This window comes from Aethalodelphis obliquidens, unplaced genomic scaffold (assembly GCF_003676395.1).
Source record: "Aethalodelphis obliquidens isolate GAN/ISIS:26980383/991018 unplaced genomic scaffold, ASM367639v1 scaffold72, whole genome shotgun sequence".
Lineage (NCBI taxonomy): Eukaryota > Metazoa > Chordata > Mammalia > Artiodactyla > Delphinidae > Aethalodelphis > Aethalodelphis obliquidens.
This window is the reverse complement of record NW_020838016.1, coordinates 1567695-1583156: the sequence shown is the minus strand read 5'-3', so window position 1 is coordinate 1583156 and position 15462 is coordinate 1567695. Positions and strand designations below refer to the sequence as shown.

The 15462-nt window shown below is 41.5% G+C and overlaps 1 protein-coding gene across 1 annotated transcript in view; it reads right to left on the bottom strand.

Annotated features, from left to right (window-relative positions):
* LOC113612139 (serotransferrin-like) overlaps positions 1 to 685 on the bottom strand; it is a 31354-nt gene extending 30669 nt beyond the window's left edge. Inside the window, exon 1 of the mRNA XM_027091773.1 lies at positions 538 to 685. Within this exon, the coding sequence (XP_026947574.1) occupies positions 538 to 580 (43 nt within the window). The 5' untranslated portion in view covers positions 581 to 685. The remainder of the gene's footprint in view (positions 1 to 537) is intronic.
* Between the last annotated feature and the right edge of the window lie 14777 nt (positions 686 to 15462).

Sequence of the window (15462 nt, the reverse complement as noted above, 5' to 3'; positions counted from 1 at the left end):
ACCTTTCCAGGCCAGGCTGTACTATCCCCCTCACCGCTGGGGACGCAAAAAGTTTGGCTTCAAATCCCATGCTCCAAACCCTTCAACTGCCCTGCCTCATTAGTGGGGCATGGTCAGCACCAAGGGCACCCATGGGACATCAGACTATCAGTGGAGATGGGACCAGATCTGGGGAGGCCTTGAATGCCATCCTAAGCAGTTTGGACTTGATTGAGACCGCAGCAAAGGGACTTGATAAACCGTGATGGAAGTGCTCTAATTTATTGTGTTCCGCTACTACAAGGTTTTCTGGACACGAGGAGGAAGCAAGGAGGGGGTGAAAATGCAGAGGCACAGGCAGGACCAGAAGGTGCGCACAAGCGCAGAGCTGTCCCTGAGGCAGTGATGAAGCAGATGCAAGGGTGCAGCGGGGAGAAGCGAAGGAAAGGTCCGGGCTTCCAGCTCCAGCGCGGAGCCCAGGGATGGTGTGGCGGGCTCCGGTATTCAGGGGGCGCCCGGGCCGGCGACTCTGCGGACCTTCCCAGCGACCGCACTCACCCAGGACCACGCAGGCTAGCAGAGCGCGGACGGCGAGCCTCATCCTCCCGGGTCTGCGAAGCGGAGGGCCGAGCACAGACGGACCGGCTTCTGGGCCACCTCCCTGCACCCCGCGCCCCTTTATCACCCGCGGGGCTGGCCAAGCACAATCTTTGACCCCCTTGTTTGTGCAGCCCGCTTGCCCAATCGCCCCTCAGCCCTCCCCCTTCATTCCTCGCTCAGGCTGATCACCTCATTTCCTGACCTCTGGGACAGACCCGTGGGTGGAATCCAACACAAAAATGCTGACTGGAAGGGAGTTAAAGAAAAATCACCCCGTTGTTAACGCGCGCTTGCTCTGTGCCAGGAGCAGGGTTGCAGCGGAAAGAGGCGGGGGTGGCTCTGCTTCTGAATCCCAGGGTGCCACAGCTGGTCCTGAACCAACCTATGTGCTCATTCTACAGATGGAAGAAGGAAGGGACTGCCCCAAACGCACACCAGAACAGGAGAATGACAGGCAGAGACCTTCCTGGGAGAGGGTGTGAGAGAAGAATAAGGCTGACCACAAGTCAAAGACAACAGGCTCAACCTCTTTCACTTGTTCCCAGGTGTATCCAGAAATCCTACTCCTTCTTGGGCCCTTAAAGGCCCACGGAGGAGCTGTCCCTCCCCATGTGTCCTCCTGAGCACAGGATCCTGGACTGGTAAACTTCCTTCCCTTCATGCAGCCTGCTGGACACCTAGGCTAGGGACAGAGTCACAGGAGAGACAATGTCTCTCCTACAAGAAGCTGCCCTGGAATGTGATCAAGACTCTGTGACACTCAGGACAAGTGACACATGAACACAAAGAAGGGACCCAGGAGAGGATGTGGCCTGATCTCATTGCCCTGGGTCATCCCTGTCTCCCTCCAGAAAAGTGGTCTCCAAACCATTTTGATTACCCATCCTTATCCGGAAAAATAGTGAGGCTGTACATTGTGTGTATATATATATATATATATATATATATATATATACACACATACATATATATATATATATATATACACATACATATATATATATATACACTTTTTAAACTAATATTGTGTATATTTCAATCATGAAAGGAATAGAAAATTTGTAAACAATGAGACAAAGATGAAACACTCATTTTTAAATGTCTCTCTCTATACTCTGCCTTATACACAATGAAAAATATCTCAAGGCAAAATATACAATTAGGGAAGGGGTAAAGTTCCTGATAGTAGATGTAAGTCCATATTCCAGACAGTCAAGATAATTTTAGGGTTTTCTTAAGTTACTTATCCAACCCAATCAGATTAGCATTGTTTTTGGTTTTATTTACACCAGACTTAGAAGATATCTCAGTAGTGCCATTTTATTTTAGTTCACCTGTGTTTGTGATATTGGAATCATCTTCTAGGTCTAGTTTCTTTGCAGGAATCTTTCTAAGGCACTCATGCATTTTGTGAGATCTGATGAGTTAAATCACGTTACTTAATCTGTACATCCATTTTACTGGGCATATGCAAACCACAAAATGTAGAACCACAAAAGCCAAAAGTAAAGGACAGTTCAGGGAGTCACAGCCTTCCAGCATCCCTTTCCCCACCCCACCCCTTGTGAGGCTTTCCCCATCTTCCCTCAGGAACCTCAAAGGCCCTCCATGACATGCGTCTGCCTGCCTTGCAGACCAGGTGGGAGGCAGTGCCAATCCTCATATGAAACAAGAGTGAGTGTTAACTTATTCAACTTTTGCATGAGGAGTAAATATAATCGGAAGCTAGCATAAACTCCCCACGCCCCAATAGATTGTCTCATGTACAGGGGGCTACATACGCCCCATTTCAGAGAGCGCTACTTTAGCAGGGACTTTCTGTTTACAGGGGGGACATAAGACAAGCCTGACCCTCCAAATCCCTGCCTCACTGTGAAGAAGAGTGGCGGCTGCTGCGCTTGTGTCTCTGCCCTTGTGGACCCTCCGGCTCAAGCCATGGGAAACCCAGAATCTTGGCAGAAGGGGCGAATTCCTGCTGCCCACTGCAGCAGGCATTAGGGGGTGGCCTGCCCTCATGGGGCACCTTGAGGTACAGAGAGAAGAATGGAGGGGGAAAGTCAGGGGCAGGGCTGGCTGGGAGAGACTCCACAGAGCAGGATGCCCACACTCAGGTCATGCCTTCTACAGGTCCTGCAGGGAGCTTGCAGAGTCTTCCCAGAAGCAGGAAGGAGAGTTGTCGAATGTTGAGCTAATCCACGAACAAATGGGAGCTTGGTGGAGAGTATGCGAGGCAGATGGATCTTGATCCTCTCCCCTGGGCCCCTTCTGCACTCACACAGTGAGCCTTTCCTGAGGCAGCTCCTCTGCGGACAGGCCTACCGCCTGGCCTGAGCCCTCAGAGAGAGCACTCTGGCCAGGCTGAGCCCTCTCTGGGCCAGCCAAGCCTATGCCTTGCCTCAGTGGAGCCCTCTGAGTCTGAGCCTAAGACACGCAGGGGAGGAAGTACAGATCCCACGGGATCTGAAGAAGGGCCAGAGGAGACATGGAGAACAGGATCCCGCACCATCTACTCACAAGAGCCTTGGTTCTTGCTCAGGAGGACAGGATAGAGGCCTGTGTCTGCCACTCCCAGGAGGCAGGGGTGAGGCCAGCTGTGGGTGTACATGAGTGCATGACCCTGGTTGTATGGCTGTGCCCACATCTATAATGTGTACGGGGGTGTCTGGTGGTGAGAGGTGAAAGTGTCAGTGTTCTGTGTCCTTGGTGGCCCATGACACTTGTCCCTGTGCTCTCCCTTATGGTGTTTAATTCTTTACTAGAAACACTCTGGAGTCAGGAAGCTCATTGTCCCTCTTTTAAAGCTTAATGATGGCTAATACTTGCTGAGAGATTCACTGGGCCCTCACCACAGCCCTCTGAGATCAATGCATTAGAATCCTCATTTTAAAGATGAGATGAGGACACTGAGGCCCTGAGGGGTTATTAACTTGTCCAAGGTCAGCTGGCGAGCCAGGTGCAAAATCAGGCTGTCTGGTTCCAGAGCGTATGTACCCATCCACCAGGGACACTGCCTCTCCCATGAAACAGGGACACACACACAGGCCAAGAGGCTTGTCTGGGGTCACACTGAGAAACAGACCAGAGGCCTCCAGGACTGCCATTTCTCCACAGACACACAGCCCCCATTTTCTGCTGCAGAGGGGCTTGTCTCTGGGAGAGGTGTGGGTGCCTCAGCTGCAGCACCTCAGGCATGCACTGGCTTATCATGCTCAGATGGAAGGAAAGGATCATGTTTTCAGCTGTTCCACATGCCAGGCACTGTTCTGGGGCAAGACCTTGTGATCTTGACTAACTGCCTAAGGAGGTAAGATCAGTCCCCCATTTTTTAGATGTGAACATTACAGTAAAATGACAGGTCCTCATTCACAGAGCTCTGGAACCTGAAATCAAATCTCCTAAGTCCCAGCCTTCTCTAGACCACAGCTGCCTTCTTGATATTGATCTTTTCTCCTTTTTTTTTTTTTAATATTGATCTTGTCTCCTTTTTTTTTCTATATTGATCTTCTCTTTATTTGTCCAGAGAAGAGGGGAGAAAGGGAGGAAGGGAGGGAGGAGAGAGAGAGAGAGAAGAGAACTTCCAGTTACAGATGAATCTAAGTCATGATCCAAATCTTCCACCATAAGCTGAATAAAACTTTTAAATTTCAACAGGATTGGCCCTCTTGTTGAAAGAGGTGGACTTGTGTGTACATGCAGGAAGGTTGGGTAGCTGACCTAAAGGATATGGCATGAAGGCATTGGTCCTCTGAACCAATATTTGTTTCTAAATGTTGCCTCATTTACAAAGAAGCAGAGCAAACAAAGGGCCTCTGTCTGCTTGAACCCGTCCCTCCTCCCCCTCTCCCTCACTGCTCTCTGCCCAACACCAAGGCTTCTCCTCTGAAAGACCTGCCTGTGGTCATTGGGAAGGTGGGATCAGGCAGCTGGAGAACTACACTCGTAGACTCCTTATCCTGGAGACCTGCCAGCTCAGGGATGTGTGGCGTGATAGTTGGTAACAAAGAGCAGAGTCTTTTTAGGAAAATGCCAGGTAATTTGTAATGTCATACACCACCACCTCTGTCTCTCTCTTAGTTCTACCCCTCAGAAGTCCCTGAACAATGGATGGTTCTTGGGTTTCTATTCTTTCCCCAGGGGAGCCCATAAAAATATCCTTTCCATGAAGAATAGTCCAGGACCAGATAGCTTCACGGATGAATTCTACCAAATATTAAAGAAGAATTCTTCTTACACACACTCTTCCTGGTAATAGAAAAAGAAGGAATACTCCTTGACTAAATTTTTAAGGCAAGTACAGCAAAAACCAAAAACTGTCAAGGATATTATGAGAAAGATAAAAAAAATTCTTTTTATGAACATAGATGCAAAAATCCTAAGCAAAATATTAGCAAATTGAATCCAGCAACATCTAAGAGGGATACTAAATCATTACCAAATTGAGTTTATTCCAGGAATGCAAGTTATCTTCAAAAAAAAAAAAAAAAATCAGTGTAATTGATCACATTAACAAAATAAAGGAGAAAAGTTATATGACCATCAGTGGGTAGAGGAACAGCATTTGGTAAAATCCAACAACCATTCATTTTAAAACACTCAGCAAACTTATTCTAGGAAATTTGCTTAATCTGATAAAGAGTATGTACATGTGTGTGTGAAATATACATAAAAGAAATATATATGTAAATATACATAAGAAATGTATATGTGAAACCATCATATTCAGTGGTGAAATGGTGAATGAAAGTTTTCCCTTTGAGATCAAGGAAAAGATCAGAAGGTCTACCATTATCATTTCTATTCAACATTTTTACTTGTAGCCCTACCTGCCAGTCTGCTCAGGTATGAAAAAGATATAATAATATAAAAGGATTGAAAAGGAAAAAATAAAACTCTTATTTTCACTAATGATATGATTGAAAATGTATAAAATTCTAAAAAACTGGATTAAGTATTAGAAAAATAAATGTTAGATAGGCTTCCGGGAAGATGGCGGAAGAGTAAGACGCGGAAATCATCTTCCTCCCCACAGATACACCACATACACCAGATACACATGGAACAACTCCTACAGAACACCTACTGAACGCTGGCAAAAGACCTCAGACCTCCCAAAAGGCAAGAAACCCCCCACGTACCTGGGTAGGGCAAAAGAAAAAAGAATAAACAGAGACAAAAGGATAGGGACGGGACCTGCACCAGTGGGAGGGAGCCGTGAAGGAGGAAAGGTTTCCACACACTAGGAAGCCCCTTCGCGGGCGGAGACTGCAGGTGGCGGAGGGGGAAGCTTCGGAGCCGCGGAGGAGAGCACAGCAACAGGGTGCGGAGGGCAAAGCAGGGAGATTCCCACACAGAGGATCGGTGCCGACCGGCGCTCACCAGCCCGCGAGGTTTGTCTGCTCACCCGCCGGGGCGGGGCTGGGAGTTGAGGCTAGGACTTCGGTCGGAGTGTTGGCAGTGGACTGGAGTTGGCAGCGTGAACACAGCCTGCAGGGCGTTAGTGCACCACGGCTAGCCGGGAGGGGGTCCGGGGAAAAGTCTGGACCTGCTGAAGAGGCAGGAGACTTTTTCTTCCCTCTTTGTTTCCTGGTGCGCGAGGAGAGTAGATTTAGAGTGCTGCTTAAAGGAGCTCCAGAGACGGGCGCGAGCCGCAGCTAAAAGCGCGGACCACAGAGACGGGCATGAGACGCTAAGGCTGCTGCTGCCACCACCAAGAAGCCTGTGTACGAGCACAGGTCACTATCCACACCCCCCTTCCGGGGAGCCTGTGCAGCCCTACACTGCCATGGTGCCGAGATCCAGGGACAGCTCCCCCGGGAGAACGCCCGGCGCGCCCTAGGCTGGTGCAACGTAATGTTGGCCTCTGCCGCTGCAGGCTCGCCCCGCACTCCGTGCCCCTCCCTCCCCCCCGGCCTGAGTGAGCCAGAGCCCCCGAATCAGCAGCTCCTTTAACCTCGTCCTGTCTGAGCGAAGAACAGATGCCCTCCAGCGACCTACATGCAGAGGCGGGGCCAAATCCAAAGCTGAGCCCCTGGGAGCTGTGAGAACAAAGAAGAGAAAGGGAAACCTCTCCCAGCAGCCTCAGAAGCAGCGGATTAAAACTCCACAATCAACCTGATGTACCCTGCAACTGTGGAATACATGATTAGACAACGAATCATCTCAAATTAAGGAGGTGGACTTTGAGAGCAAGATTTATGATTTTTCCCCCTTTTCCTCTTTTGGTGAGTGTGTATGTGTATGCTTCTGTGTGAGATTTTGTCTGTATAGCTTTGCTTTCACCATTTGTCCTAGGGTTCTATCCGTCCGTTTTTTGTTTTCTTTTTTTTAAATTTTATAATAATTATTTTTTAATTTTAATAACTTTATTATATTTTATCTTATTTTATTTTACTTCATCTTTCTTTTCTTCCTTCCTTCCCTCCTTCCTTCCTTCCTTCCACCCTCCCTCCCTCCGTCCTTTCTTTCTTTCTTTCTACTTATACTAATTCTCTCTTTCTACTTTTTCTCTCTTTTATTCTGAGCCGTGTGGATGAAAGGCTCTTGGTGCTGCAGCCAGGAGTCAGTGCTGTGCCTCTGAGGTGGGAGAGCCAACTTCAGGGCACTGGTCCACAAGAGACCTCCCAGCTCCACATAATATCAAATGGCGAAAATCTCCCAGAGATCTCCATCTCAACAACAGCACCCAGCTTCACTCAACGACCAGCAAGCTACAGTGCTGGACACCTTATGCCAAACAACTAGCAAGATAGAAACACAACACCACCCATTAGCAGAGAGGCTGCCTAAAATCATAATAAGTCCACAGACACCCCAAAACATACCACCAGACGTGGACCTGCCCACCAGAAAGACAAGATCCAACTGCATCCACCAGAACACAGGCACTACTCCCCTCCATGAGGAAACCTACACAACCCACTGAACCAACCGTAGCCACTGGGGACAGACACCAAAAACAACGGTAACTACGACCCTGCAGCCTGAAAAAAGGAGACCCCAAACACAGTAAGATAAGCAAAATGAGAAGACAGAAAAACACACCACAGGTGAAGGAGCAAGATAAAAACCCACCAGACCTAACAAATAAAGCGGAAATAGGCAGTCTACCTGAAAAAGAATTCAGAATAATGATAGTAAAGATGATCCAAAATCTTGGAAATATAATAGACAAAATGCAAGAAACATTTAAAAAGGACCTAGAAGAACTAAAGATAAAACAAGCAATGATGAACAACACAATAAATGAAATTAAAAGTCCTCTAGATGGGATCAATAGCAGAATAACTGAGGCAGAAGAACAGATAAGTGACCTGGAAGATAAAATAGTGGAAATAACTACTGCAGAGAAGAATAAAGAGAAAAGAATGAAAAGAACTGAGGACAGTCTCAGAGACCTCTGGGACAACATTAAATGCACCAACATTCGAATTATAGGGGTTCCAGAAGAAGAAGAGAAAAAGAAAGGGACTGAGAAAATATTTGAAGAGATTATAGTTGAAAACTTCTCTAATATGGGAAAGGAAATAGTTAAGTCCAAGAAGCACAGAGAGTCCCATACAGGATAAATCCAAGGAGAAATATGCCAAGACACATATTAATCAAACTGTCAAAAATTAAATACAAAGAAAACATATTAAAAGCAGCAAGGGAAAAAAAACAAATAGCACATAAGGGAATCCCCATAAGGTTAACAGCTGAACTTTCAGCAGAAACTCTGCAAGCCAGAAGGGACTGGCAGGACATATTTAAAGTGATGAAGGAGAAAAACCTACAACCAAGATTAGTCTACCCAGCAAGGATCTCATTCAGATTTGATGGAGAAATTAAAACCTTTAGAGACAAGCAAAAGCTGAGAGAGTTCAGCACCACCAAACCAGCTATACAACAACTGCTAAAGGAACTTCTCTAGGCAAGAAACAAAAGAGAAGGAAAAGACCTACAATAGCGAACACAAAACAATTAAGAAAATGGGAATAGGAACATACATATCAATAATTACCTTAAATATAAATGGACTAAATGCTCCCACCAAAAGACACAGACTGGCTGAATGGATACAAAAACAAGATGCATGTATTTGCTGTCTACAAGAGACCCACTTCAGACCTAGAGACACATACAGACTGAAAGTAAGGGGATGGAAAAAGATATTTCATGCAAATGGAAACCAAAAGAAAGCTGGAGTGACAATTCTCATATTAGGCAAAATGGACTTTAAAATAAAGACTATTAGAAGAGACAAAGAAGGACACTACATAATGATCAAGGGATCGATCCAAGAAGATATAAAAATTGTAAATATTTATGCACGCAACATAGGAGCACCTCAATACATAAGGCAAATACTAACAGCCATAAAAGGGGAAATCGACAGTAACACATTCATAGTAGGGGACTTAAACACCCCACTTTCACCAATGGACAGATGATCCAAAATGAAAATAAATAAGGAAACATAAGCTTTAAATGATAATTTAACAAGATGGAGTTAATTGATATTTATAGGACATTCCATCCAAAAACAACAGAATACACATTTTTCTCAAGGGCTATTGGAACATTCTTCATGATAGGTCATATCTTGGGTCACAAATCAAGCCTTGGTAAATTTAAGAAAATTGAAATTGTATCAAGTATCTTTTCCGACCACAACACTATGAGACTAAATATCAATTACAGGAAAAGATCTGTAAAAAATACAAACACATGGAGGCTAAACAATACACTACTAAATAAGGAAGTGATCATTGAAGAAATCAAAGAGCAAATCAAAAAATACCTAGAAACAAATGACAATGGAGACACGACGTCCCAAAACCTATGGGATGCAGCAAAAGCAGTTTTAAGAGGGAAGTTTATAGCAATACAATCCTACCTTAAGAAACAGGAAACATCTCGAATAAACAACCTAAACTTGCACCTAAAGCAATTAGAGAAAGAAGAACAAAAAACCCCCAAAGTTAGCAGAAGAAAAGAAATCATAAAGATCAGATCAGAAATAAATGAAAAACAAATGAAGGAAACGATAGAAAAGATCAATAAAACTCAAAGCTGGTTCTTTGAGAAGATAAACAAAATTGATAAACCATTAGCCAGACTCAACAAGAAAAAAAGGGAGAAGACTGAAATCAATAGAATTAGAAATGAAAAAGGAGAAGTAACAACTGACACTGCAGAAATACAAAAGATCATGAGAGATTACTACAAGCAACTCTATGCCAATAAAGTGGACAAACTGGAAGAAATGGACAAATTCTTAGAAAGGCACAACCTTCCAAGACTGAATCAGGAAGAAATAGAAAATATGAACAGACTAATCACAAGCACTGAAATGGAAACTGTGATTAAAAATCTTCCAATAAACAAAAGCCCAGGACCAGATGGCTTCACAGGCGAATTCTATCAAACATTTAGAGAAGAGCTAACACCTATCCTTCTCAAACTCTTCCAAAATAAAGCAGAGGGAGGAACACTCCCAAACTCATTCTACGAGGCCACCATCACCCTGATACCAAAACCAGACAAGGATGTCACAAAGAAAGAAAACAGCAGGCCAATATCACTGATGAACATAGATGCAAAAATCCTCAACAAAATACTAGCAAACAGAATCCAACAACACATTAAAAGGATCATACACCATGATCAAGTGGGGTTTATCCCAGGAATGCAAGGATTCTTCAATATACGCAATCAATCAATGTGATACATCCTATTAATAAATTGAAGGATAAAAACCATATGGTTATCTTAATAGATGTAGAGAAAGCTTTTGACAAAATTCAACACCCATTTATGATAAAAACCCTCCAGAAAGTAGGCATAGAGGGAACTTTCCTCAACATAATAAAGGCCATATATGACAAACCCACAGCCAATATCGTCCTCAATGGTGAAAAATTGAAAGCATTTCCACTAAGATCAGGAACAAGAGAAGGTTGCCCACTCTCACCACTCTTATTCAACATAGTTTTGGAAGTTTTAGCCACAGCAATCAGAGAAGAAAAGGAAATAAAAGGAATCCAAATTGGAAAAGAAGAAATAAAGCTGTCACTGTTTGCAGATGACCTACTATACTTAGAGAATCCTAAAGATGCTACCAGAAAACTACTAGAGCTAATCAATGAATTTGGTAAAGTAGCAGGATACAAAATTAATGCACAGAAATCTCTGGCATTCCTAAACACTAATGATGAGAAATCTGAAAGTGAAATCAAGAAAACACTGCCATTTACCATTGCAACAAAAAGAATAAAATATCTAGGAATAAACCTACCTAAGGAGACAAAAGACCTGTATGCAGAAAATTATAAGACACTGATGAAAGAAATTAAAGATGATACAAATAGATGGAGAGATATCCCATGTTCTTGGATTGGAAGAATCAACATTGTGAAAATGACTCTACTACCCAAAGCAATCTACAGATTCAATGCAATCCCTATCAAACTACCACTGGCATTTTTCACAGAACTAGAAAAGAAAATTTCACAATTTGTATGGAAACACAAAGTCCCCGAATAGCCAAAGCAATCTTGAGAGCGAAAAACGGAGCTGGAGGAATCAGGCTTCCTGACTTCAGACTATACTACAAAGCTACAGTAATCAAGACAGTATGGTACTGGCACAAAAACAGAAAGATAGATCAATGGAACAGGATAGAAAGCCCAGAGATAAACCCACGCACATATGGTCACCTTATCTTTGATAAGGGAGGCAGGAATGTACAGTGGAGAAAGGACAGCCCTTCAATAAGTGGTGCAGGGAAAACTGGAAAGGTACATGTAAAAGTATGAGATTAGATCACTCCCTAACACCATACACAAAAATAAGTTCAAAATGGATTAAAGACCTAAATGTAAGGCCAGAAACTATCAAACTCTTCGAGGAAAACATAGGCAGAACACTCTATGACATAAACCACAGCAAGATCCTTTTTGACCCACCTCCTAGAGAAATGGAAATAAAAACAAAAATAAACAAATGGGATGTAAAGAAACTTCAAACTTTTGCACAGCAAAGGAAACCATAAACAAGACCAAAAGACAACCCTCAGAATGGGAGAATATATTTGCAAATGAAGCAACTGACAAAGGATTAATCTCCAAAATTTATAAGCAGCTCAATAACAAAAAAACTAACAACCCAATCCAAAAATGGGCAGAAGTACTAAATAGACATTTCTCCAAAGAAGATATGCCGACTGCCAACAAACACATGAAAGAATGCTCAACATCATTAATCATTAGAGAAATGCAAAGCAAAACTACAATGAGATATCATCTCACACCTGTCAGAATGTCCATGATCAAAAAATCTAGAAACAATAAATGCTGGAGAGCATGTGGAGAAAAGGGAACCCCCTTGCACTCTTGGTGGAAAAGTAAATTGACACAGCCACTGTGGAGAACAGTATGGAGGTTCCTTAAAAAACTACAAATAGAACTACCATATGACCCAGCAATCCCACTACTGGGCATATACCCTGAGAAAACCATAATTCAAAAAGAGTCATATACCAAAATATTCATTGCAGCTCTATTTACAATAGCCCGGAGATGGAAACAACCTAAGTGTCCATCATCGGATGAATGGATAAAGAAGATGTGGCACATATATACAATGGAATATTACTCAGCCATAAAAAGAAATGAAATTGAGCTATTTGTAATGAGGTGGATAGACCTAGAGTCTGTCATACAGAGTGAAGTATGTCAGAAAGAGAAAGACAAATACCGTATTTTAACACATATATATAGAATTTAAGAAAAAAAAATGTCATGAAGAACCTAGGGGTAAGACAGACACAGAGCTACTAGACACCGAGCTACTAGAGAATGGACTTGAGGATATGGGGAGGGAGATGGGTAAGCTGTGACAAAGCAAGAGAGAGGCATGGACATATGTACACTACCAAATGTAAGGTAGATAGCTAGTGGGAAGCAGCCGCATAGCACAGGGAGATCAGCTCGGTGCTTTGTGACTGCCTGGAGGGATGGGATAGGGAGGGTGGAAGGGAGGGAGATGCAAGAGGGAAGAGATATGGGAACATATGTATATGTATAACTGAGTCACTTTGTTATAAAGCAGAAACTAACACACCATTGTAAAGCAATTATACTCCAATAAAATAAATAATTAATTAATTAATTTTTAAAAATGTGAAAAAAAATAAAAATGTCAGGCAGTGTTGCTGGATACAAGATAAATATACAAAAATCAATCATATTCCTAGATTAAAATTTTTTTAATGAAAATGCTATTTAAAGTAGTATAAGAATCACAAATGACCAAGAATAAGTCTATCAAAAGATGTCTAAAATTTTTACACACCGAACTGTAAAATATTGATGAGAAATTTTAAAGAAACTCTAAGTTAATGCAAGGCTATACACAGAAAATGGAGTGGTGACTCAATATTATAAAGATGTCAGTTCTCCTCAAATTATAATATATAGGTTCAGTGAACTCCCAATCTAACTCCTAATAAGTTTTTAATATTTTTTAGTGGGAATTGACAATGTAATCCTAAAGTTTATAAGGAAATGCAAAAGACCTTAAATAGACATTTGTTTGGTTGTGTAAGTTGTAGCATTCCAAGATTAGAGCAAAATGCATTTGATTTTTCTAAACTTTTCTGCCTAACTCTAAGTACTGACATCTGAAATATAATTGCCATGTCTATCCAATTCAGCTGTTCATTATCAATAAAATTACCTACATGCTTTCTATAACTTTACACTGGATTAGTAGTATGAATAAAAATTATATACAGTCCACTAAATAAGTATTTGTAGACATACATCCACCACAGTTGGTGTATAATTTAGTTCTTATGTTTATTCCAATTCTTTCACATTAAAAAGCAAATTAAACTCTAGCTATGGTTTAAGGTCTATTTCAGATTCCTCTTCTCTTCCAGATTCGTCTTCTCTTCCTCCGCCTTCTTTTACATAGATATATGCCATTTTCAAATATACACATAAGTAGAGAAAATGATGTAATAAACTCCCATGTACACCTTACCCAACTTCATCAATTGTCAACATTTTGCCAATATTATTTCATCCATCCTTCCACTTCCCCATTTTTCTCTGGAGTAACAGACAGTGCATTACTTCACCCACAAAAGTGTGCATCTATAACAGCTAAGGGATTTTTAATATATAACCATAATGCATTTATCACACCTGTCAAAAATGAACAATTATTCCATATTATTATCTAATTCCCAGTTAATATTCCAGTTTACCTGGCTGTCAAAAATTTTATTACCTCATTCAAATTAGAACCTAAAACAAGATCTAGGCATTGAATTGGTTATATATCTTAAATCTCTTCTGCTCTTTTCTTTTACCCTTTATGCTATTTACTTGTTGAAGAAACTGCATCATTTGTCCTTTGGAATTTCCAACATTCTGGGTTTGGCTGGTGTGATTTAACATGTTATTTTGCATTTAACAGCATTTTACAGAAAGTCCCTCAATTTGGGTCTGTCTGAAATTCCTTCATGATTTGATTCAGGGTGTGCATTTTTGACAGCAACATCACAGAAGTGAGGCTGGGTTCTCAGAGTATTGCATTAGAAGGAACACAATAGTAATTTGTTCCATTATCACTTCTGTAACCTTTACTTGCTTGGTTAAGGTGGTGTCTGACAGGTTTCTACACTGTAAATTTTCCTTTGTAATTAATGAGTAGTCTGTGGAGAGACACTTTGAAACTACTTAACATTTTGTTCCTCATCAGACTTTCATCCTCCAGTTTTAGCATCCATTGATGATTCTTGCCTGAATCATTATTACTATATTGATTACCAAATAGTGATTTTTCTGATTATATCATTCCTTGTGTGTTTATCAATTGCCATTCTAAAATAAACAAGTACTTCTCTTTCTCCATTTATTTATTGATTTCCTTTTATTTGTTTTTATCAGCATGGGCTTGGGGGTTTCTTTTATATTCAATGGGTTATAATACTTTACTATTATTCTTTTTTTTCCATTTTTTATTGTGGTAAAAAACACATAACATGAAATTTATCATCTTAGCCATTTTAAGGTGTACAGTTCAGTGATATTAAGTACACTCATATTGCTGTGCAAATTGTCACCACCATACATCTCCAGATTTCTTTTCATCTTGCAAAATTGAAACTCTACACCAGTAAACAATAATTCCTCATTTTCCCTTACCCCCAGCCCCTGGCAACCACTTCTCTACTTTCTATCTCTATGATTTTGACTACACTATGTGCTTCATTTAAGTGGAATCATACACTATTTGCCTTTTGTGATTGTCTTACTTCACTTACCATAATATCCTCGTTTCATCCATGTTGTAGCACATGTCAATAATTTCCTTCTTTTTTAAGGCTGAATAATATTCCATTGTATGTACATACCATATTTGCTTATCCATTCATCTAGCAATGGGCACTTGGGTTGCTTCCACATTTTAGCTATTGCAAACAATACTTCTATAAACCATGAGTGTATAAATATCTCTACAAGACGCTGCTTTCAATTCTTTTGGGTATATACTAAGAAGTGAATATCTGGATCATATGGTAACTCTACATCTAATGTTTTTTGAGAAATCTCCATACTGTTTTCCACAATGGCTGTACATTCCCACCAACAGGGTTTTAATTAATCCACATCCTCACCAACACTTACTACTTTCTGGTTTTTTTGATAGGAGCCATTCCAATGAGTATGTGGTATCTTAATGTAGAGTTAATTTGCATTTCTCTAATGATTAGTGATGTTGAGCATCTTTTCATGTGCCTATTTACCATTCATATAATTTATTTTCAAAAAAGTTAAAGTTCTTTGCCCATTTTTGAATTGGTTGTTTGTTTTTCTCTTGTTGAGTTTTAGG